Raw genomic sequence first — 23,017 nt, forward strand, 5'->3', positions numbered from 1 at the left:
TCATATAGCTACTTAGGAAATTAGATTTTCTTGAAAACTGACCTGCACCTAGTAACAAATTCCAAATACTGTCAAACTAATTTCTAACCCCTCTGCAGCTTTGTAAGAATTTACCATGTGTATTTGTCCTGTTTTATAAACTCTATTAAATTTAGATTCATGTCTGTTATATAGATTGGATTGGATTTCCATTAATCATGGAAATGTCTTTTGTTTGAGAAAAAAAGGTGCTCAAAAAAATGATTCTTATTTGTATCATTTATTTATTTATCTATCCATCCATCCATCCATCCATCCATTCATTCATTCATTCATTCATTCATCAACCCAGGTGTGAACAGTGTACCCTGGAGCTGTGAGGCAGCAACCTTAAGATCTTCACCACCTTATATATTTAGCTGTAGGTTTGTTTGTGTGCTTGTTAATTTAAATTGACTTTTTTTATTTATTAAAATATTTATTTTGCTTTTTTTTCCCTAGTGAAGTATGAGGACACATATAAGCATTTATAATACCTCTAATAATATTTTTAGCACAGCTTAAAATATGTACTGAGTTGAAATTGGTATTTTTCCCCCCTTTTTTTTATTTATTTTATTATTTATTTAATCTTACCATGAATTGAAGTATTAGGAGCCATATGTGTACAATCTACCATGTATTTGACTCGGAGTGTGCTTTGTGTTGAAATGAGATAACAACAGAGCTTTTTGCAGTAAACAAATATATACATATCTTGGGGTATGAAGAAGAATGGTTATACTGTAGGCTACTGAAATTTACATACATTTTTTCTGATGATTTATTATGTACATATAAACATACAGCTGTCTGCTTATGGATATTAACGTATCCACAAACCTTTATCATTTAGTAGCCAGTGTACACTACATTTTTACTAAGTAATTCGACTTACTCATTCAGCTGTGGAGACCCACAAGATCGATTACTATTAAACAGCATGGCTTGGCATCATCAGTAATCTCATTAACTGCAGTAATGTTTAGAAATCTTTAGAAGACACTCTCCTATCTCAGTTGTGTATAAATTAAATATTTGTGAGATGAGTATATTTTATGTTGTTACTGTTTACTTGTTGACCAGTAAATGAGTCTGAATCAGCCTACACACTCTGGCACATCTCCAGTGCTTTTTATGACTCTTTATGCAAATGAAGGTAGCAATGTGGTGTTTGGAAGCCAGAAGTTACGAGAAGTACACAACAAGAGTTAAGAGAACCTACCCAGCAAAAACATGTGAGATATTATCACCTTGAAGCAAGAGTGAATTCTGAACTTTGACTGAACTTTTAAGAATTAGGTGAGTAAACTGAAGCTATGCTTAACATCATTTTGTCTTTCTGGTATTTAATGGTATTTTCCACTCATATACAAATTAGGTTCAATGTCAACAGGCAGCTTGTGTATTAAAAGGCTTATGATTATGAACTCTGGCTATATTTCACATCCGTCTCAGACTCAGACGGACAAACTGACAGACTGAAGAACGTAAATGTGCTTTATGCAGCCATTTTTTATGTCAGTGTAGAACTCAGTTTATCGTGTTACAACTTTCATTTTGTTCAGCTCAAAATGTCACGGCCGAATTATCAGTAACGTTCACACTCTCACCCATTTTTTTCAACAGAGGATTTGCTTTCTTTAAAAACTCTGACTCATTTTAACCCGGACGTAAGTGTTTCAAATGCCTCTTGTTCGTCCATGGGATGAGAAAGTGTCATTTTATTCCCTGTTACATTTTCCATCATTTAATTTACACTCTGAAGCTGAGCTGAGCAAACGTCTGCATTCGGAGGGACCTGTAAGCCATTTTTATTGATTATATCAAAATGATTGCTGCGAGGAAGAAAAGCTTGACTAGACAGCAGACTCTTGTCATGGTTTTTCAAGACCTTTTAATGTTAAGATGTTTTAAATAAACAGGCAGATGTTAAAAACACATAGTAGAAAAATAATTATAATCTCTCTTGTTCTCAAAATCAAATAGAAACTTTATTGACATGACTTTGTAAATGAATGCACATTTAGTATTTAAATACATAAAACATTATAAATGTAAAAAAGAAAAAGAGAGAGAGAGAGAGAGAGAGAGAGAGAGAGAGAGAGAGAGAGAGAGAGAGAGAGAGAGAGAGAGAGAGAGAGAGAGAGAGACAATAGGAGTGTTACAGTGTTAAAGGTCAATGAAAGCTGGTCTTCTCTCTCTCTTTCTCTCTCTATCCCTCTCACTCTTTCTCTCTATCTCCACTGGTAGAATGGGATGTGTGAGTAGTAGGGAAAAGGGTGGTGGTATGCAACATAATCCCCGACTGCCAGAAGTCAGCAACAACACCAGAGACCCAAATCAGGTAAAATCAAATTCTATCTATCTATCTATCTATCTATCTATCTATCTATCTATCTATCTATCTATCTATCTATCTATCTATCTATCTATCTGTCTGTCTGTCTGTCTGTCTGTCTGTCTGTCTGTCTATCTTAGTGCACATGAATTTATTTTAAAATATCTACAGTATTTGGAGCAAATGAAATATTTATTATTAACGATTATTTCTTTTGCCTTGCCTACACTCACTACACAGATTTATTACAGTTAGGATTTAAAGTAGTTATTCTGTCACTGTTGAGCAGCCATGTATCAAATGTACCACATAATGTTTTTTTTTTTGTTGTTGATCATTTACATTTGATATGTACTGTATACAACTGTATTTACAGCAACTCAACCTCAAGCCAGATTAAAATGATGTTTATTCCTTCCTCATTCAAATCATATGCAAATTTAAACATGTCCTAGAAAAAAAGAGAACATTTTTATTATATTTGCATAGCAGAGTGCCACTGTACACCTTTACTCACTCTGGTTTTTCTGTGTCTAGAATTCGTCACTGTTGCCTGGGCAGCTTCTGCAAAATGGCGATGGTACAGCAAAAGATGCAAACACACACACACACATACACACACACAGACCCCTTCAAAACAAGAAGATAAATATGAGGCAGTAGATCAGAATTTCAGATTTCATGCTCTAATAATTATACCTAGATGTGTTAGAACATGGCACCTTTGGTTTGAATCCATTCATTGTTAAAGCGATCAAAAAATTTGCGTGACTAACAGGTGTTTCTTGTGATGTGTATTAGATTGATTTAAACACTCAATAGATCTGAATGTCTACCCTGGGTTTCACCTGTAAAGACTGCAAGTGTTATTAAAATGGATAAACCAAGATGAAGACCAGAGTGCTGTCTATGGGAGAAAAGAGCAAGATTTGCAATGCATAGTCAAAGCAGTACAAATTTGAATGTTCTTATAAAGAAAGAAAAGCACTGGTGTGCAGTAATAACAGACAAGGTTTAGGCATGGGTCACTTATTTGCAATTAAAAATGTATACTTTAAAAAAAAATATGTCTCACTCCCCTATGTACAGAGCAGGACAGTGACACTAGCATGAGCAACATTGTTGGTTTATTTCAACACTGTGTACACTTAATACTAACCCTTTTGTATATAGTTAAAGATTCCATGGACAATCCTTTACTTCTCCATCAGCATCACATTCAAGCAACAGCAACCCTGTCAGTGTCAGTGCTGTGCTGAGAATATAATCACGGTGCACTGAATTTATGGTCCTTTTTCTTTGATTGTCACAGTGGGGCTGAGATTACAATTTCAGGCATAGCATCTGAGTTTTTGTTCAACTTTGAGTTTATACTGGATAAAAATGGTGTTCATGTATCCGCAGCTGAATCCACAGACAGCAAGATTGTGATAGCCTTATTCCCATACGAAGCTGACAATAAAAAGGAGCTAACTTTCAAGAAAGGAGAGAAACTCGTAATATTGGACGAGTGAGTATAAATCCTACATTATCTATAAATATATTCGCCTTTCTTATATAACTCCTCTAAGAACACACACCCTGAATGTCAGCTAATCTTTTCATTTTTATCTATAATTATCACTGTGGTCATTGCACTGTGTGTTTTGTCTGTGTGTCAGGAATGGAGAGTGGTGGAAAGCAAAGTCTCTTTCCTCTGGCAAAGTAGGATTAATACCTTCCAATTATATACAGATAGAAGAGGGCATGGATAATAAAGAGTAAGTGGTTCCAGTCTCCAGAGTGTATATGCAATATTAAACGCATTATGTAATTTAGAACTGGAAATATAATGAAATGAAATGTAACACAATACTGTGTTTTAAGTACTGGAGTTATATTGAAGTTAAAACGGAGGATGAAAAACAAATATCTATATATTTGCATATCTATAGAAAGCGGATGTATAACAGGAAGAATACTGTAGATGTCTGCTATCACTGCAAAGACGATGATCACCGAGAAAAATGGGAGCATTTTAATTTGTCAAGAGAATATTGATCATAATGTATGCAGCTTTCTGTAAGGAATCTTCAAATCATGTATACTTCATGATGTCAGTCAAGCCCTGTTTATCTATTCACATAAATGTAGTTATTTCACAGCAACACATGCTTTTGTTCCCCTTTGCAGGAGTATTTTGTTCAGGTTTAGTGTATTCTCCTGTTTTATAATCAGGAGAAACCAAGATGAACACATCTACCACATCCCATATATTTATAGATTATTATTAGTAGTAGTAGTAGTATTAATATTATTATTATTAATAAAACAACAACAACAACAATAATAAAAAAAATAATAATAATAACTTGCTATTATTAATATTATTTATATTAATATATCTATTTAACTCACTATTATTATTATTACTGGTAGTAGTAGTAGTAGTAGTAGTAGTAGTAGTAGTAATAATAATAATAATAATAATAATAATAATAATAATAATAATAATAATGTCATTTTTGTGATCTTGATTTTGCCTCTATGGTCTTATTTTGTTTTGTCGATTTTTTCCCTCTGTTCCAAATATTGTTTCAAATTGCAATAATTAGTAAGTTTTCATCGCATTTGTATCATTAATATTATTTATATTGTTTGGAGTACAAAGCCAGACACACTCTTTCCACTGAATGTTTCTCTTTCTATATCTCTTCCATATACAATGTGTTCTCAGCTTGTTGTTTTTTTTTACAGCTGGTTTTTTAAGAATATCAGCAGAATAACAGCTGAGAGAAACCTGCTGGCTCCTGCCAACAAACCAGGTGCCTTCCTTATACGCCAGAGTGAGACAACCGCAGGTCTGCAGTGTACAGTACACGCTCTCACTCACACACACTCACTCACTCACTCACTCACTCACTCACACATACTGTACACTCACACACACTCACTCACTCACACATACTGTACACTCTCACACACACACACACACACACACACACACACACACACACACACACACACACACACACACACACTCACTCACTCACTCACTCACTCACTCACTCACTCACTCACACATACTGTACACTCACACACACACTCACTCACTCACTCACTCACTCACTCACTCACTCACTCACTCACTCACTCACTCACTCACTCACACACACTCACTCACTCACTCACTCACTCACTCACACATATACTCACACTCACTCACTTACTCACTCACTCACACACTCACACACTCACCCACACACTCACTCACTCACACATACACTCACACAAACTCACTTACTCACTCACTCACTCACTCAGTCAAACTCACACTCACTCACCCATTCACACATACACTCACACACACGTACTCACTCACTCACACTCTCACTCACTCACTCACTTACTCACACTCTCACTCACACTCACACTCACTCACACTCACTCTCACTCACAAATACCCTCACACACACTCACTCACTCACACACTTACTCACACTCTCACTCACACTCACTCACTCACACTCTCACTCACACTCACTCACACTCACTCTCACTCACACATACCCTCACTCACTCACTCACTCACTCACTCACTCACTCACTCACTCACTCACTCACTCACTCACTCACTCACTCACAATCACTCACTCACTCACTCACTCACTCACTCACTCACACACAATCACTCACTCACTCACTCACTCACAATCACTCACTCACTCACTCACTCACACACAATCACTCACTCACTCACTCATACACTCTCACTCACTCACTCACTCACTCACTCACAATCACTCACTCACTCACTCACTCACTCACACACAATCACTCACTCACTCACTCACTCACTCACTCACTCACTCACACTCACTCACTCACTCACTCACTCACAATCACTCACTCACTCACACACAATCACTCACTCACTCACTCACTCACAATCACTCACAATCACTCACTCACTCACTCACTCACTCACACTCACTCACTCAATCACACTCACTCACTCACTCACTCACACACTCACTTACTCACTCACTTACAATCACACTCACTCACTCACTCACACTCACTCACTCACTCACTCACTCACTCACTCACAATCACTCACTCACTCACAATCACTCACTCACTCACACACAATCACTCACTCACTCACTCACTCACTCACTCACAATCACTCACTCACTCACAATCACTCACTCACTCACTCACTCATACACTCTCACTCACTCACTCACTCACTCACTCACAATCACTCACTCACTCACTCACACACAATCACTCACTCACTCACTCACTCATACACTCTCACTCACTCACTCACTCACTCACTCACACTCACTCACTCACTCACTCACTCACAATCACTCACTCACTCACTCACTCACTCACACACAATCACTCACTCACTCACTCACTCACAATCACTCACTCACTCACTCACTCACTCACTCACACACAATCACTCACTCACTCACTCACTCACACACTCTCACTCACTCAGTCACTCACTCACTCACTCACTCACTCACAATCACTCACTCACTCACTCACACTCTCACTCACACTCTCACTCACTCACTCAGTCAAATTCAAATAACTCCTTCACATATTTAGTCAAATTTATTTGTATCCATACCATATATCTTATACAGAACAATGTTTTTTTTGCATTTAAACATATCTGTTACTGTGTGCAGGAAGTTACTCGATGTCAGTGAGAGACGTGAGTCCTAATGGCTCAGCTGTGGTAAAGCATTATAAGATTCGCCTGTTAGAAGATGGAGGATTTTACATCAGCCCAAGAATCAACTTCAAAACAATAGATGACCTCATCGCGTACTATCAAAGTAGGAAAACATACATTTACAATAATATTCATAATCCACCTTGAGCCAGAAGGGATAGTCAGCAAACTTATCATCTTTAAATTAGTAGTTGGTATTTTGCCAAAAAAAAAGAGGCAATTTTGTAAATAATAGAAAATACTGAGTATATAATTTTTTAGAAATACCTTTAGAATGAAAAACTTGTCCTTGGATTGGTTTCTTCATTTATTTTTTAGTTCAGTTTAACCTTTTAACTTTCATCCCTAGATTGAATCAATGAAAAAATATTTAAAATACTTATTAGTAGATATTTAATGATCTCACACTTTTTTTTTAAATATATGTTTTTATCTAGAAAGGCACAGAATTCACTCAAAAGTCACTTAAAAGGTTCAAGTGACAGGAAGTCAAAGTAGCAGGAAATTCTTAATTTTTTTTTAGAAAAAAACAAACATTTCAGTGGCCAATATTTGGACATGATTTAGACAACAGTAAATAAACTACCAAATGTGCTAAAGGTCTCAACAAACTGATGCATAAATTTCAGTAAATTATTAAGGCTCTATATTAACCTTAAATATATTTCAGACATCTGATAAATATATCAATGGTTAACGATATAGCCTTTTATGCGTGTTTATGGTGTATTTGTCTGTAGAGCAGGCCAGTGGTTTATGCCTGCGATTAGGCAAAGCATGTGTGAGACCTAAAATAGCAGTCCAGTGGGATGAAGATGCTTGGGAAATTGCTAAAGAATCTCTTTATATGATCAAGAAGCTTGGAGCTGGTCAGTTCGGTGAAGTCTGGTTAGGTGAGTGTGTATGATCCTATGGGCATTATTGCTTCCTTTTTGCATCATCAGAGCTTCCTGTTTCCTAACATACTGTACCTGCTGTTCCCTTCCATGCATGCAGTTTACTTCTGTTCTCTCTCTCTCTCTCTCTCTCTCTCTCTCTCTCTCTCTCTCTCTCTCTCTCTCTCTCTCTCTCTCTAGCAATGTATAACAAGACGACTAAAGTGGCAGTGAAAACCCTAAAACCAGGCAGCATGTCGGTTGAGGCATTTCTGCAGGAGGCTAACTTGATGAAAACTCTACGGCATGACCGTCTTGTCCGCCTTTACGCCGTGGTCACCAAAACAGAGCCCCTCTATATCATCACTGAATTCATGGCTAATGGTATACACTAGGAGTTTTATCTATTTTGATAACAATGAAAAGACAGGGCTAAGAGAAAATAAGCCATTTTCAATCAAAAATTTATATCAAATAGCAATTTGTAAAACATCACAAACATTACTGAGTTAAAAAGCACAGACAAATGATCAAATGAACAACAACAAATATTTTAGCAGATTTAAATGGTTTTTTTTTCTAGATGTTACATTCCAGGCAGATCAGCAATTTATTATAATGCCCATATGACAGACCAAGAAGATTTTCTTTTTTTTTTATTCAGGAACACTGGGTTCTAAGCACTTTAACAATGTTTGAATTCTCTCTTTTCCTTGCTGTCAGGGAGCTTGTTGGACTTTCTGAAAAGTACCTCAGGCAGAAAAATACAGCTGCCTAAACTGATTGACTTTGGAGCACAAGTATGTATTATTGTACTCACACACCAAGTCAAATGACATTAAATAGCCATATTCTACATAGAGCGGTTTAAAACAGGTGTTTTATATTCTCAGAATGACATAAATATTTTAAGAGAACTGAGACTTTCTGTGAAGCATGGTGTGTGTAATCAGACAAAAGCAGAACTTCGGTGTTCAGCATCACTAGGAGCGCTATAATGGAAACTGGTTTGTTGTTTTTGTGCCTCAGATTGCAGAAGGAATGGCGTACATTGAAAAGAAGAACTACATTCACAGAGACTTGAGAGCTGCAAATGTCCTTGTCAGTGAAAGCCTGCTATGTAAGATTGCTGACTTTGGCCTGGCTAGGGTCATTGAGGACAATGAATATTCAGCCAGAGAAGGTATAGACGAATAGAACCATTTTATTTCCCACTACAATGGCTTTGGGTTAGTGGGTGTCATTGCTGCCTTATAGCTGTTCTCTGTTCTCATGTTCTCTCTGTGAGTGTAAGGGTTTCTTCCAGTTCTCCGGTAGGAGGGCTGACTACACAAACTTGATCCGAGGGGTACAATGAATAAACAAATGAATGAATGAATGAATGAATGAATGAATGAATGAATGAATGAGCAAACTTAATGTTAGTGTTTCAGAGCAGCCCATTTCAAAAAGTTTGATCGTTTGTACAACAGACTAAAAGCACTTTAATTTCCAATAATAAAACAATTTAAATCACACTGTCTGGTGTCACTTAGATGAGGATGGATTCACGTTTAATTCTGGTACTTCTCAAGGTTTCTTCCTAATATCTCAAGGATTTTTTTTTCCATATTTTTTTCTTGCCACCATTACATCTGGCTTGCTCATTGCAGATAATGTTTTATCCTGATTTATCCTGAATTTATATAGTTCTGTAAAGCTATTTTGTGACAATGTCCATTGTCAAGCCAAATTCTATACATTTAAAATAGAACTGAATTATATTGTGTGTTTTCACCTTCATTTATTACTCAGTATTGTTTTCTTTTATTTAGGTGCTAAATTCCCCATTAAGTGGACTGCACCAGAAGCTATAAACTATGGGTCATTCACCATCAAATCAGATATGTGGTCATTTGGCATCCTGCTCTATGAGATTGTCACCTATGGAAAAATCCCCTACACAGGTTAGTGACTCCAGTATCATTCCCCAACCACTTCCCTAATCTACCCATGACAGGTTGTTTGGACAGGTTGTTAGTTATATAAGAAACAGAATGTTAATTAAAAAAAGTGTGTGTGTGTGTGTGTGTGTGTGTGTGTGTGCACTCGCTAATGTGCTAAAATCAGTTTTAATTATTTTTTTACCTTTAAAAAACATTTTGAAGTGCCCTGTCCTATTCATTTTGGTGTTTTCCCTTCTCTTACACACCCATTACAAATCAACAAGAACTGTCAATTAGCTAATTAATTGAATTTGATGTATTGTGAGCAGAAAAAAAAAAAATAGCCAGGAAATAGCCAGAAGCTAAACTCTGCTCCTGAGATAAGCCTACAGTGTTTGCTGCCCCCTAGTGGCAAAAAATAATCATGCTTAATAGTTTTATACATGTATCCAGATTATGGTGTTGAATTTGGGTCATTACGTGTAACTTAACTGTAGAGAAAATGTTAGAAAATCCACACATTTTGGAAAACAACAACAACAAAAAAAACACTTTTTGCCACCCAACCACAGGTTTGAGCAATGGTGAAGTGATAGCACGAGTGCAGCGTGGTTATCGCATTCAGTCTCCTGACACCTGCCCAACTGAACTGTATGAGATCATGACTTCATGCTGGAAAGCCAAACCCGAGGAGCGGCCCACGTTTGACTACATGCAGAGCGTGCTGGAGGACTATTATACAGCCACAGAGGGCCAGTACCAGAGCCAGCCATGATAGAAGATCAAAAACCTCCAAGAGCATTATAAAGAATTTTTATTATTTACAGACAAGTACCACACCGTGTGAGAGCAACTTTGCCAAGGAAAGCTTCCTAGAAGTTCACATAGAAAGAAGAACTTACCTCTTCAGTGCTGAAGGAAGGCCTGGTCTTCTCATCATTCAGCAAAGAAAGAAAGAAATACTTTATTTTGGCTTTTTTTCAGGTTTGTTGGTGACCAACATTAACATTTGTGTGAGAAGGTAAAAATAAAATCAGTCCACCAATAGATGTTACTAGCTGGAAATGTTCAAATAAAAGTGTTCAGGGGCTCAGTCTACAGCTCCAATTTAAAACTACAATCACTGGCCACTTGAATAGTACCGCTAAAAATTGTCTGGTCATCCAGTCATATGGCACTAGAACGGTCTATAAATTCATGCAGATACAGGTTAAGAGTTTCAGTTAATGTTAAAATCAAACATGATAGTTTGGGAAAATGTGATTGTAATGACTTGATCATGGCCTGGTTGTTGGTGCCAGACAGGCTGCTCACATGTTTAGATGGACAGGCCACAACAGATCAAATCCTGATTCGAACAGAAATCTGAGGCTACAGTGGGTATTGGAACACTGACCTTTTTTCCAGGTTTCAACTTACTGCTTCATATGACTTGCACTCTGAAATGTTTTTTTCTGCTCACCATGGGTGTAAACAGGGGCTATTAAAGCTCCTTGAGCCTTCCGGTCAACTCAAACCAGTCTGATCATAGTACACAAAAAGGTATTTCTGACAAATGTACAGTTTCACCACATAACGTGGCCAGTGAGTAGTATAGAAAAAGGACTTCCAAATGGTAATTATTTACTTAGGAAAATAAAACCCTTTGAAAATACATTTTGTCTCAGCTCTTAAATTTAAAGAGCTTGAGGTGCTTATTATACAGAGTGTTTGGAAAAACACCAGCATTTTGTATAAATTAATTATTAACACCAAAATGTGTCTACGGTGGAACACATGTGGAGCCCATTTACTAGAGACTGTACAATGTAACAATGACCTCATGTATTAAACTGTATTAAATCAGTTCTCACTCCAAAACAGCGTGTGCGGTAACAGGGCTGCATCTCTGGAGGCTTCTGTCCTTCAGTAATGACGAATAATCACTGCGTATACATTTAATGGAAGTATATGAAACTTTCAGCAATTCGGAATTTTACTCCCAGAATGCAAGATTGAGGTAAAAAAAATTTATTATACAAATAAAAAAAAAGACAATGCAATAAAACTAGACACCTGTTAAAAAAGACAGACTTGATCAGTTAGGCTTTTTCCTCAAAGATGCTGTAGTGCGGACGGATTTTCTGATTGTGCGGCAGAGATTTCCTGAGGATGGGGTTGACATCGATTCTTTGATGTTGACCAGCAGTCCACGCTTTGGACGAGATTGTCCTACAGAATCATGGGTTAGCTTGGCCAGATCCTCCTTTAACCCATGTAGCTCCAGCGCCCTTTCAGTGAGCTCCCTCTGTAAATGCTCAGTTTCTCGCTCCTGTTGAAAGGATAACTAAGGTGTTAAAAGGCGAGTACAGCTTTGGGTGTGTTCTTGTTCAAGGACAAGTGTTCACATACCTGATAGTTGAGCCTATTCTGTAAACTTTGAACCACCTCTAGTTTCTCCATGTAGCTCTCTCCTGCTTCCTGCAGAGTCTCGTTCAACTCGTGGATCCGTTTCTCAAGTGATACAATCAACTAGACAGAGAGAGAGTGCAAGTAATTAGATTGTGTGTAATCATTTAGTGTTGTGTGCTGTCAGAACTAAAGGACAGGTGACTGATGGAAAAACCACCGGCCCTGTTATGCCATGTTCCCTACATGGTTTGCGACCACTTATTCCATTCTAGGGAAGAGTCACAACAGAACAATATTTACTCTGACTAATCACCATCTTATGTATAAGCTGCACCAACATACACAAGGCACGAGGACTAACTGCACGGTTTGATTAGAACAGGCAATCATATACCATTGTCTTCAGTCACAAGATCTCAAACTAATTGAGCACAGATCTGAGACTTGAGTGGTATGGTAGAGTTTTCCCACCACCTGAGAGAATATTTTGTGGAGATGAATGTTGTTTATCCCTCCAGTACAGTTCCAGACTGTGGTAGAATCTGGAAGTGGTGAAGGAATTCTGGTATCTTACCACAACAGACATTCTTGTTACTGGTCACATCTCCGTTCAGGTTTGGATTGCATAGGTCCACTACTCAAATTAAGGATCATCAAGCCAAGTCTTAAGAATGGGACTTAAATCAGAATATATGCACCAGTAATACTGTATACTCTACCTCTTGTTTTTCTGCGCAGACCTGTTCCACAGCACATTTCTCCTTGTATAGAAGCTTGAATCTCTCCGAATCTAAAAGGAAATGCAAAAGTTGACATCTCACGTTCAGGCATTGAAAAGAAACACCCATACCAACCTGTCTCCTCTGTGCTTGGTTTCACAGGGTCAGTCTGTGTTGAGCTTTCCTGCTGAAAGACTGATGCAGAACCCTGTTGCTTCAGTTCCAATTCTTTCACATGCTTCTCAAGCTCCTAATTGAACAGGAAACAGGTCCTTAATGAGAAAGTATAAAAGAATAATAATTCAGTAATTGTTTTTTTTTTTTTTTAAATTCAGTACAAGTAAACACCTTGGCTCGGTCCTGCTCAGCGGTGAACTCATCCAGCGGGATGTATTCTTCTTCTAGCCGTTCCAGAGCACACTGGTAGGCATGCTCCTTCAGCGCCTCTTTATACATCTCAAAAGTGCTATCCATTTTCTCCTCATAGCTCTCCTTCAAATCTGCCATCTGTCGACTAAAAAGCAGGCAATCAGTTGTGAACCCACTTATAATTAGCTTTATCATAATTGCAACATAGGTCAATGAAAGAAAAATACAGGTCTCTGGATATTTTTCTGCCCCAGTTGAGTTATGCAAGACTGCACTTGGTAGAAGTCATGTCAGGTTTAGAAAAGTGCTAATGAAACAGCCATCTAACCACCACGTAGGCACACCATTCTAATGTATTAATGCCAAGCAATTGCTATTTAGGTTGGTACTATTGCTTTTCAGGAAATTCAGTTGTATTAGGATACCTACTGTTGGTTTAGTTAAAACTCACTCACATTTATCATCATTTATTTACTATGTTATTTGAATGCTTGCTTTCAGGTTTGATTTTTCACCTAGTGAAACCTAGTTCCGATTTCTGAAGGGTAATTTCATTGCTCAAAATCCCAATCATTAATAAAATCAATTACATACAAATGTTTTTGGAATTTCTCACTGTAAATCAATACCATCTGACATTCAAATTGTAACTTGTTTTTCTTGCACAAATTTCATTTCAAATATTGGTGCAACTTAATCATTTATAAACCAAATATGAGTACAGACACCTGTGACATTCTTCCATCTCCATGATTTGCTGCATCATGGCATCACCCATCTCTCGGCGAATCTGAATCTCCTGCTGGAGATTTTTCTTGCGCTCAGCCAATAGTTTCGCTCGAAGACTCTCGACCAAATTCAACAGTTCCTGCAGACACAACCATCTTGGTGAACAAGACTTAATCCTTTAAATGTGAAAAACAAAAACGAACAAAAAAAAAAAGCATTGACTAATTTGTTTAAGTAAATTTATTATATATATATATATATATATAAATAAAATGTATTCATATTATATATTTAAAATAAACAAACAAACAAACAGAGAGAGCACGATCATGCTGCATTAACAGCTGGGGTTACAAAGTTACATATTACCTCCTGAGGTAATATCGACATATCTGCCTCTTCATCACCATCCAGCAGCTCCTCCTCTGATAAGTACTCATCCACTGCCTGGCTGTCAAGCACCCCATTGTTCAGCAAAGGCTTTCCATCCCGACCAAGCAGGCGTGGTGCTAGAGACTCCAGAGAGCGAGGTTGGATCACCTGAACCACCTGACAGGTAAAAGGTTATTATTTATCTTCACATAATTTCCAGTAAGCTTTCTATCTTTCTAAAAAAAAAAAAAAAATTCCCTCCAAACTAGGTAGAGATTTATATTATTTTCTTATTTATTAACAGCTTTATAAAAATGACTTTTCCCACTGTAGCAGTACCTCTTTGGCCACAGCAGAGAATTTCATGACATGTAGAGTTTCATCATAAGTTGAAGCACACTGATTTATGTTCACAATCATGGAGGCCCTTCCACGACCACAAAACACTCCCTGGAAGAGACGGGTCAGCTTGCTTTCACGAAAAGGAATGTAGTTGTTCTTTACCCTAGAAAAGGCAGATAAAGATTAACAGGTAAAGAGGAAAGATAAAAAAAATCATTGCACTAAAAGAAGGAAACCTTGTTATTACAATTAAAATTATTATATGAATATGGACACCACCAAAACAGGCACAGATACGACAAAAATAATTTGGTGAAGAGTTAAACTTTTTCAAACTTAAATTAATACTTTCACATTAAACCCTGCAATGCACCCTGAAATATTTGAGCATGTCCCTCATGGCAACACAAACTGAACAGATAAACAGTTACTTAATAAGACAACTAGTAAAGCAAGAACAAAAAAAGTCAAAACATAAGACCGGGGCAATCCAAGACCCAGGGATGGGACCCACTACTGTAGTACATTTGAATGGAACGATGCTGGCTGAAACACTAGACATATTGCAATCAATCATACAGATCTTTTGTCAAAGCCATTTCCTTTAGCAGGACATCTATACCTGTCACCTTGGTTGTTACGGAGCCCAGCAATGCACTTTCCCAGGATCAGCAAGGAATTATTAATGTTTCCAGCCTCCTTCAGACGCTCCCCAAATGTTTTTGTCTTGTTGCATCGCTCCGAACCAGCCAAGTCACACAGAGAAAGCCTAAAAAAAAGGAGAAAGATCAGTCTTTTGCCATTCACACAGTCAGATAATAAGTGTTTTATATATTAATAAAAGAACAAAAAAAAATAAAAACTTACTCTGATATTCCCTGGACATCAGATCCATCAATGCGCATAAGCTTAATGGAAAAGATGCTATGGCTACAGACAGCAACAATATAGTACTTATCAAACAGATAGGAAAAAAAACTAGGAAACATTGTGTTGAAAATGTACAAGGGAATATCAAGAAGTGACTTACCTTCTGCTGGAGGACTGGTTCATTTTGGTGGCAGCAGCACTGCGATTCTTATTCCCTACTCTTAGAACTTTAGAAGCCTCTTCTGCACTCTGTATATTAATCCACCTCAGATCTACAACATACAGAGGATTGTTGTACTGGCATAGTTACATCAAATTGTTTCATACTAGCTGAATAAGTAAATAGTAAACAAACACTTCTACAACTTTTTTCAGCTTAGACCAACAAAAACAGAAAAATAAAAATCCGAGTATCATTTTAATGCCATTCGTGCACTTTTGCACGACTGGTACATTGTGCACTTCTGGTGGATGCCAAACTGCATTTTGCCAAACTGCAAACTTGCTGTGAACCTGTACAATGCAATGACAATTTAAAAAAAATATCTATCTAAAAATCCCTCTTTATTTAGATATAATAGAAAGTAAGTGTATGAAAAGTAAATAAACTGCTACCCCTTGTGGTTAAAAATTGCTATAGCATACGAGTTGTTGGTCTCACAAGTGGTGGTACAGGACGATAAAGCATGGTCACCTCTAACGTAGGAATTTCCAGCACTGTCCTCACACAAACGCAATGCAGCACGCCTCTTCGTCCTGTTAGATAGTGCAGGCTGCAGCAGGTCATACACTTGCTCGTTGTAGATCTCGTAGTAAGCAACCCACAGCGAATACACACACTGCATGTCGTCGACAACTCCCTCCGCGCTGTCCACTGGGAGACAGGAAAAAAAAACATTTAAAAAGCATTCGAAAAGGGTTAGAGCATTTGTGATAATGCAGTGTTACCGGTCTGATCATAAGAAACTCCAGAAAAAGAGAGACTGTTGATGGAAGATGAAGAGGAGCTCCGACTTCTGCTGGTTCTGGTAGACTCAGAGTCCTAAAAAACACAAAAAGATCTTTAATAATCCATCTTCAAATTAAATGCAAGATCAGTGCACACAGTAAAATTTTACAGGGAAAAAAACATGTACACATTTTATTCTCCAGTCATGGGGTATTTGGATCGGTACCTCTTTCAACATACTGAAGAGCGCAGTCTTGGCAGATCTCTCCATTCTGATCTGATCAGGATCTAGTTTCTGCACATCCGAGTTCAGGTACGGTCTCAGGTCCATCTGATCATATAGTCGCCTACTGATGTGCCTGAAAACAGTGTCAAGGGCACGTGGCAAAATACCGGGGTCTTTTGTAGAGCCTGTGCTCATACAAAACACACACAAACAGCTGTAAAAAATATGAACTAGCATCAAGTCTTGTACATAATAGCAGGTACACAGTAACACACAGGCAAACACTGACAATTAACAAAATACAGGACCAAAGAAGGAAAAGGAACCAGTTCTCATTATGTGGTGCCTGAAGAACATGCTTAGATTAAATTGTACACTTTATCTTTAATCCCACATGAAAGGCAAGTAATTGTATTGCTGCTGTGGTCGTTCAATCAAATGTAATAAAATTTTATACTATTTGAGCATCAGTGTGACAGTATTAACGCTAGTTAACACGTACATCTGCCTCATGTAAGTAACTTTTTTTTTATTCAGCACGTGTTCCCACGATCCCAACAGATCTGATATCAAAAATACAAACATTTCAGACAAATTAAGCCTTAAAGAACCTACCGAAACCTTCTTACTGTATTTAGTAATCCACCACATATCTATCTAGAAATCAATAAAATTACTGTCCAGTTGTACATGCCTTGTATGGTGTGCGTCTTCCCCGCATTAGTTACTCCATAGCTGAACACCAGTGCATTTTTGCCATGCAGAAATTCCTGCACTTGCGACCTGATCGTTCCATCGAAGAACTCCGCTTGAGTCGACTCTGGCCCAAAAATCTAGATAATAAACATACAATTTCATAAAACTGTATGGAGCTGCTCATAAGAAAAGCTCTAAATGTCTAGTAGCTAAAAGGTACTACCTTGGAGAAGGTGAACTTGTGCACCTGTTGTCCAATGCCTTTTTCACTGCACTTCATGGTAGCAGAGCCTTTAGGGGCATGAAGCGTGGCTGTCTCTGCACTCTCAAACACTACACAACCCTGAAGAAGGCAATACAAAGCAACAGCAGTTTTGCTCTAACCTATTTTACACTGAGAACCAGCAGAAACATGGACTGTTTTGTTAGTAGGGCCCAAAGGACTGGTTTGAAAATCAGCAATTAAAACAAGAAGGGACAGCAGACACAAACCTGGTCCTCATTGTTGTTGAGCTCCTCCTTACTGAAAGGACGAACTCGGAGAAAAACACGAAGCTGCTGCTCACATCCATCAACAGACTCATTCTGTGAACACACTCACAATGTAAAATCACCAGGACTATTAGATGCAACGGAGGATTTAGTGGCATCATCAGTACCTGTGAAGTGATGGAAGAAAGGCCAGAAAGTTCTGGTAATGCAATGTGGTGAGGATCATACGCTGTTGACTCCATGGCCACCAGAACCGTGCCATCATGAGTCAGGTCAATAGTTGTTGCCATGACTGTGATAGAAAACAAATAATACACTTATCTCAGAAATGATTGCCCATGGTTGTTATGTGCTTATCAAATTCTGTCAGAAACCATCTAAAACCAACAAACCTCTTCAGCTCCAAACTCATCTAGTGGTGATAACTTGCGTTTGTTGAAAGTAGTGAGATGAATTCAACACACTGATCCATTGAGTAAAACAGCTTTATCCACTTTCAGTGATGAGACAAAACCCTGCCCCAAAATGCCACCAAGCCAATTATAGGTGAGTTGCAAAAAACAGCCCTCCAATCAGAGCTGAGCATTAATCAGGTTCATGCATGAGAAGGTTGCAGCTATCTGACTTACTCTTTGTAATACTGAATTATTTCAAGATGAAGCTAATAAAGCTTACTTATTAAAAATACAAAGTCCAATGCAAGTTAAATAATAATTCTAATCATTTATACAGCAGCTTGGCTAACAAATGAGAGGTCTATAGCATGCGTCAGGCAGGTGAGTCTATGTAAAAATTTTATGGATTAGAGACTACATAAGCCTATAGAATTGGTGTCAGACCAATATATGGCAAAAAATTTATTCAATCATATAAATAGAAAAAGATTGCAATTGCATTTGGAAGAGGATTTTTGTTTTTCTCATAGTAATTTTTTACCTATGCAGATATTAGATTTTATTGATTTATTTTGGATTGATTTATAGTGTATTGCATTGTTTAATATTATTTATTAGACTAAAAAAACATGAATCATTAAGTAAAATAATATGTATAAGAAAGGAAACTGTATTCTATAAATATTTTATTATACACTCACAGAGCACTTTATTAGTACACCTATTTTCATATCTTATTTATATTCAATTCTATATCTAATCTGACCATCAGCTGTGCAATGCATAGTCATGCAGATACAGCCAATCAACTGTGTAGTCTTCACAACCCTCAGAATGGGAAAAAGCAATTTTGATGATTTTTATTGTCATGATTGTTGGTGCCAGATGGGCTGGTATGTGTATTTATTTAACTACTGATTTCTTGGGATTTTCAAACACAACAGCCTCTATGGTTTACTCAGAATGGTACAGTAAAGGAAAACACTGAGTCAGAGGCAGTTTTGTGGATGGAATAACTTGTACAATTGTGTACAGACATCAAACATTGGTGTGGATGAGTTAAAACAGACCACGTCCGGTTCCACCTCTGTCAGCCAAGAACAGAAACCTGAGGCTGATTTGGGCACAAACTTACCAAAAGTGGACAGCTAAAGACTGGTCTAATAAATCTTGATTTCTGCTCAATCACACCAATGGTAGAGTCAGAATTTGACACCCACAGCACCCATCATCCATGAGCCCAAACTGCCTTTCAACATTTTAGGCTGGTGGAGATGGCACACTTTGGACCTGTTAATATCAATGAGTTCAGTTCTTCAGTGGCATTCCCAGTCACTAGATCTAAAACCAGAACACGACGTTTGGGATGTGATGGCAGGAAGTGTGACATGAACCTGAATCTCAAATGTTTCTTGCATCTTGTGGAACCCAAACCACAAAGACTTGAGGCTGTTTGGAGAGCAGAGGGAGAATTTAGGTGTAAAATGCTCATTGTGGATTATAATATTAATATAGCATACATATCTTCCTTACAGATTTTATGTAAATATTCTGTTTATATAGAAGTAAACTGTTGCGTATAAAGACCACAATTTCTGCAAAATCACAAAACTGCTTATGGTTGTTATAGTTCCTCAATGGCTATTATTAACATTTGTAGTTTGATCATGTATGACTCAATCATGTCCACCACTACAGCCACACGCATACTGAAATTCATCTGCCAAGATGGTCCTCAAGGTTACAGCAAAACTGAGAAAGTAAACTGGAGAAGAAATCTTTTATGCAAGTATTGGGAAAAGTGCAAGCTTGTGCTTCCATCATGTAGAAAGAATCAAATACTCTGCCCACTTTTTTTTTTAAACACAAATTGACAAGTTGTGCTTGAACACAGACCAAAGAAAACCACAGCATGTTTTATCGAAAATTTCTTTTAATGTGCAGACTTGAATGGTACAGTGCTGTTTATTCTGACCAGTTAAAGCAGCTTATGCATCAGCGATGGTAACCTCAACTTCAACACCAGGCTCAATGCTGATGCTGGTAATCTGCTTTACAATCTCAGACGGGCTGTGAAGGTCAATGAGACGTTTGTGGATCCTCATCTGAAACCTATCCCAGGTCTTGGAACCCTCTCCACAAGGAGTCTTACGGGTGGTGATGCGCAGAGTCTGAAATTGAAAAAGTGACTGGATTATAGCATAGAACAGGCATTCTAACCCTTCACTGCAATTTACATTTTGAGTTTTTTTTAAAAAGTCCTTGTGCTGATAATTCCCAGGACACACATCAAAACATTAAAAGACTTTCCAAAATAACTGTTCCAACTAATAACTGTGCACAGCGGATAGCTGCTTGCTGGACAAACAGGCTTGACCATTCCTTTTCACTTGAAAAACCAGAGAAATAACTTCCTTTAAACGACCTGGATTATACTGAATCCCACCAGTGGCTCCACTACAGTTGCCGGACTCAAACGCTGCATGGAGCAAGAGCACCTCTAAATGGTCAGTGTTTATATAGCCTTGCACACTTTCCATAGTACATATTAACACACAATTAGCTCATCATTCTGCTTCGTTTGTGGTGCGTGTAACATTTTCTTTGTATGATTAGACAATTACCTAGTAGACTTCACATTTCACCAAAAACACATGAAGTTCTCATTTTGAAAATTCCTGTTGATCTGTATTATTTACCTTAGTGGGCATGCGCACTGGTCCTTTCACCTTAAGGCTCTTCTCCTTGGCACCACGGATCAGATCAGCACAGACTGTTGAAGGTGCAACAGATTCATATTAGTGAAAAAACATAAGGCATATCCTAAGCTTGGACAGAGGCACTGGCTCAGAATAGCGTATAATTTGTAATTCAGCTATTGAATCATTTTAATTTAGGGTGTCCTCATTGCCATAGGATGCTGGAAAGGGAAAGTATACTCAATTACTAACCTTTTTCAAGAGACTTGACATTACGGCTGGTGAGGGTGATCCGGATGCGGTGAATGGCCACCTCGGGCTCAACGGGAGCTTTGCCAGTGTCTTTGAATGCCTGCAAGTTAGACAACCATCAGGGTACTTTGTAAGAAGTAAATCTGGAACCTTATTGTACATTTCATTTACGTTTCTGGTATTTAGCAGACACCCTTATCCAGAGTGATTTAGTTTTTCAATTTACAAAACTGAGCAATTGAGGGTTAAGGGCCTTGTTCAGTGGCAGCTTTGTGGACCTGGGATTCGAACCAATGACCTCCTGGTCAGTATTCCAACACCTAAACCACTGAGCTACCACAGGTCATGGTACACATTTCGTGTGTGGACTAAAAAAAAACCAAAAAAAAAAAAAAAAAAAAAAAAAAAAAAAAACACAAACACGCAGTGCTTTTAATCCATAGCCTGGTAGAGTGCATTGCCTAGTTTTGTGACTAGTCGTCACAAAACACAAAAGGCCAAAGCCACTGAATAAGGTGACCTGGCAAGTCAGCCCTGAATTAATGAGAATGCAGGAAGTTGACGCAAAGCAGTGTGCATTATGGGCTGATTTAATGTGCAAGTGTGTAAACACACATTACACAAAACAAATAAAAGACATTCACATGGTTAGTTTATATGCAATGTGAAACTATTCAGCCCAAACAGATAGATAGGGCAATCATCAATAACATCCAAGTTTCGTCTACACTGTATATGCCATTCTGTTACACTGTGGAGCTTCTGTCACTAAAACATGTGAAAACACGCCTGGCAATAAAGCTGATTCTGATTCTGAAGTTTACTTAAAACACAAGCTAACCAGCTAACACGTGGTTCACGCGCACAGAAAAACAACTAAATTACAGAATAATCTGACTAACTTCGACGTGGCGAAATAAAAATCTATCATAGAAAAATCTTTTAAAACATTTACCATAATTAGGTATTCCTGACCGACTTATTCGTACGGTTAAAAAAGCGAACAGCGGTGAGCCAGGAAACACAAAACACACAGTGTGCTCTGTTCACGGAGAAAGGAAGGCTTAACGGCCTGCTCAGCGGCTTATATACAACATCCGGGTACTGCGCGACGACTGCGTCCCTTCATATCCAACCAATAGAAAGAGCAAATATAAGGCGGGAGTAGACCGCGTGAACGGATTGGCTGATATGACAAATGATTGACAGCGTCTCCGCCCATTGACGTCAGCGTCCAGAAGCAGGACAGAGGGTCAGTGGGTTCACTGGGAGCTTCAGGATGTGTGTTCACTGTTAGTTCAGTGTCGACTGCCATGTTGTGTATCACTAGTTATAAGCAGAGATACTATACCGAATTTATACAACCATTTACCTGAATGTACTTTTCTCACAAGTAACCAATTATTAGCAAATGATAAATATATAAAAACAAAAAAGGCTGCAAACTTCAAGTAAACAATATAAAACAGGTAACAATGCATCTCTGGACAATAATCTAATCAAAGAGCAAAATAAGATCATCATAGCTATACCATACTATGTACATTTATAATCGTCACAGATTTATAAAAGCCACAATAAAAAGGCATTTAGGGAAAAAAAAATACAGAATAAACATA

General features: G+C 37.9%; 3 protein-coding genes and 1 non-coding gene across 6 annotated transcripts; 1 reads left to right on the top strand and 3 right to left on the bottom strand.

The window, feature by feature from the left end:
- Positions 1 to 1,162: 1,162 nt before the first annotated feature.
- Positions 1,163 to 11,551, top strand: LOC113657552 (tyrosine-protein kinase Lyn-like). 2 transcript variants are annotated; one of them, XM_027169479.2, is made up of 13 exons: positions 1,163 to 1,320; positions 2,272 to 2,365; positions 2,897 to 2,939; positions 3,764 to 3,869; positions 4,021 to 4,119; positions 5,096 to 5,199; positions 7,051 to 7,200; positions 7,838 to 7,990; positions 8,174 to 8,356; positions 8,696 to 8,772; positions 9,002 to 9,155; positions 9,787 to 9,918; positions 10,470 to 11,551. In XM_027169479.2, exons 2-13 carry the CDS (start codon positions 2,273 to 2,275, stop codon positions 10,670 to 10,672), a joined length of 1,497 nt encoding a protein of 498 aa, XP_027025280.2. In that variant the 5' UTR covers positions 1,163 to 1,320; position 2,272; the 3' UTR covers positions 10,673 to 11,551. The 2 variants fall into 2 exon arrangements, with proteins under 2 accessions (XP_027025280.2, XP_027025281.2); XM_027169480.2 differs by lacking the exon at positions 1,163 to 1,320 and adding an exon at positions 1,364 to 1,821.
- A 107-nt stretch (positions 11,552 to 11,658) lies between these two features.
- zgc:56231 (uncharacterized protein LOC406257 homolog) lies at positions 11,659 to 18,603 on the bottom strand. Of its 2 annotated transcripts, XM_047821638.1 has the most exons (20): positions 18,445 to 18,603; positions 18,220 to 18,344; positions 18,053 to 18,145; positions 17,784 to 17,903; positions 17,559 to 17,697; positions 16,865 to 17,049; positions 16,638 to 16,731; positions 16,384 to 16,563; positions 15,850 to 15,961; positions 15,687 to 15,749; positions 15,442 to 15,588; positions 14,817 to 14,982; positions 14,475 to 14,654; positions 14,105 to 14,244; positions 13,356 to 13,521; positions 13,143 to 13,257; positions 13,008 to 13,078; positions 12,289 to 12,408; positions 11,953 to 12,208; positions 11,659 to 11,822 (listed from the first exon to the last, which is right to left on the bottom strand). In XM_047821638.1, exons 2-19 carry the CDS (start codon positions 18,340 to 18,342, stop codon positions 11,975 to 11,977), a joined length of 2,448 nt encoding a protein of 815 aa, XP_047677594.1. In that variant the 5' UTR covers positions 18,343 to 18,344; positions 18,445 to 18,603; the 3' UTR covers positions 11,659 to 11,822; positions 11,953 to 11,974. The 2 variants fall into 2 exon arrangements, with proteins under 2 accessions (XP_047677594.1, XP_027025279.1); XM_027169478.2 differs by lacking the exon at positions 11,659 to 11,822 and having other exon boundaries at positions 11,892 to 12,208.
- Positions 18,604 to 20,362: 1,759 nt separating this feature from the next.
- On the bottom strand, positions 20,363 to 22,512 carry rps20 (ribosomal protein S20). Its single transcript, XM_027169041.2, has 4 exons — positions 22,354 to 22,512; positions 21,399 to 21,498; positions 21,147 to 21,220; positions 20,363 to 20,618 (listed from the first exon to the last, which is right to left on the bottom strand). The coding sequence occupies exons 1-4, from the start codon at positions 22,354 to 22,356 to the stop codon at positions 20,436 to 20,438; spliced, it is 360 nt and encodes a 119-aa protein (XP_027024842.1). The 5' UTR covers positions 22,357 to 22,512; the 3' UTR covers positions 20,363 to 20,435.
- On the bottom strand, positions 21,288 to 21,360 carry LOC113657646. Its single transcript, XR_003444209.2, has one exon. It is a non-coding gene; the product is annotated as a small nucleolar RNA U54 (small nucleolar RNA).
- Positions 22,513 to 23,017: the final 505 nt, after the last annotated feature.

Source organism: Tachysurus fulvidraco, chromosome 1, assembly GCF_022655615.1.
Source record: "Tachysurus fulvidraco isolate hzauxx_2018 chromosome 1, HZAU_PFXX_2.0, whole genome shotgun sequence".
In the NCBI taxonomy this organism is placed as follows: domain Eukaryota; kingdom Metazoa; phylum Chordata; class Actinopteri; order Siluriformes; family Bagridae; genus Tachysurus; species Tachysurus fulvidraco.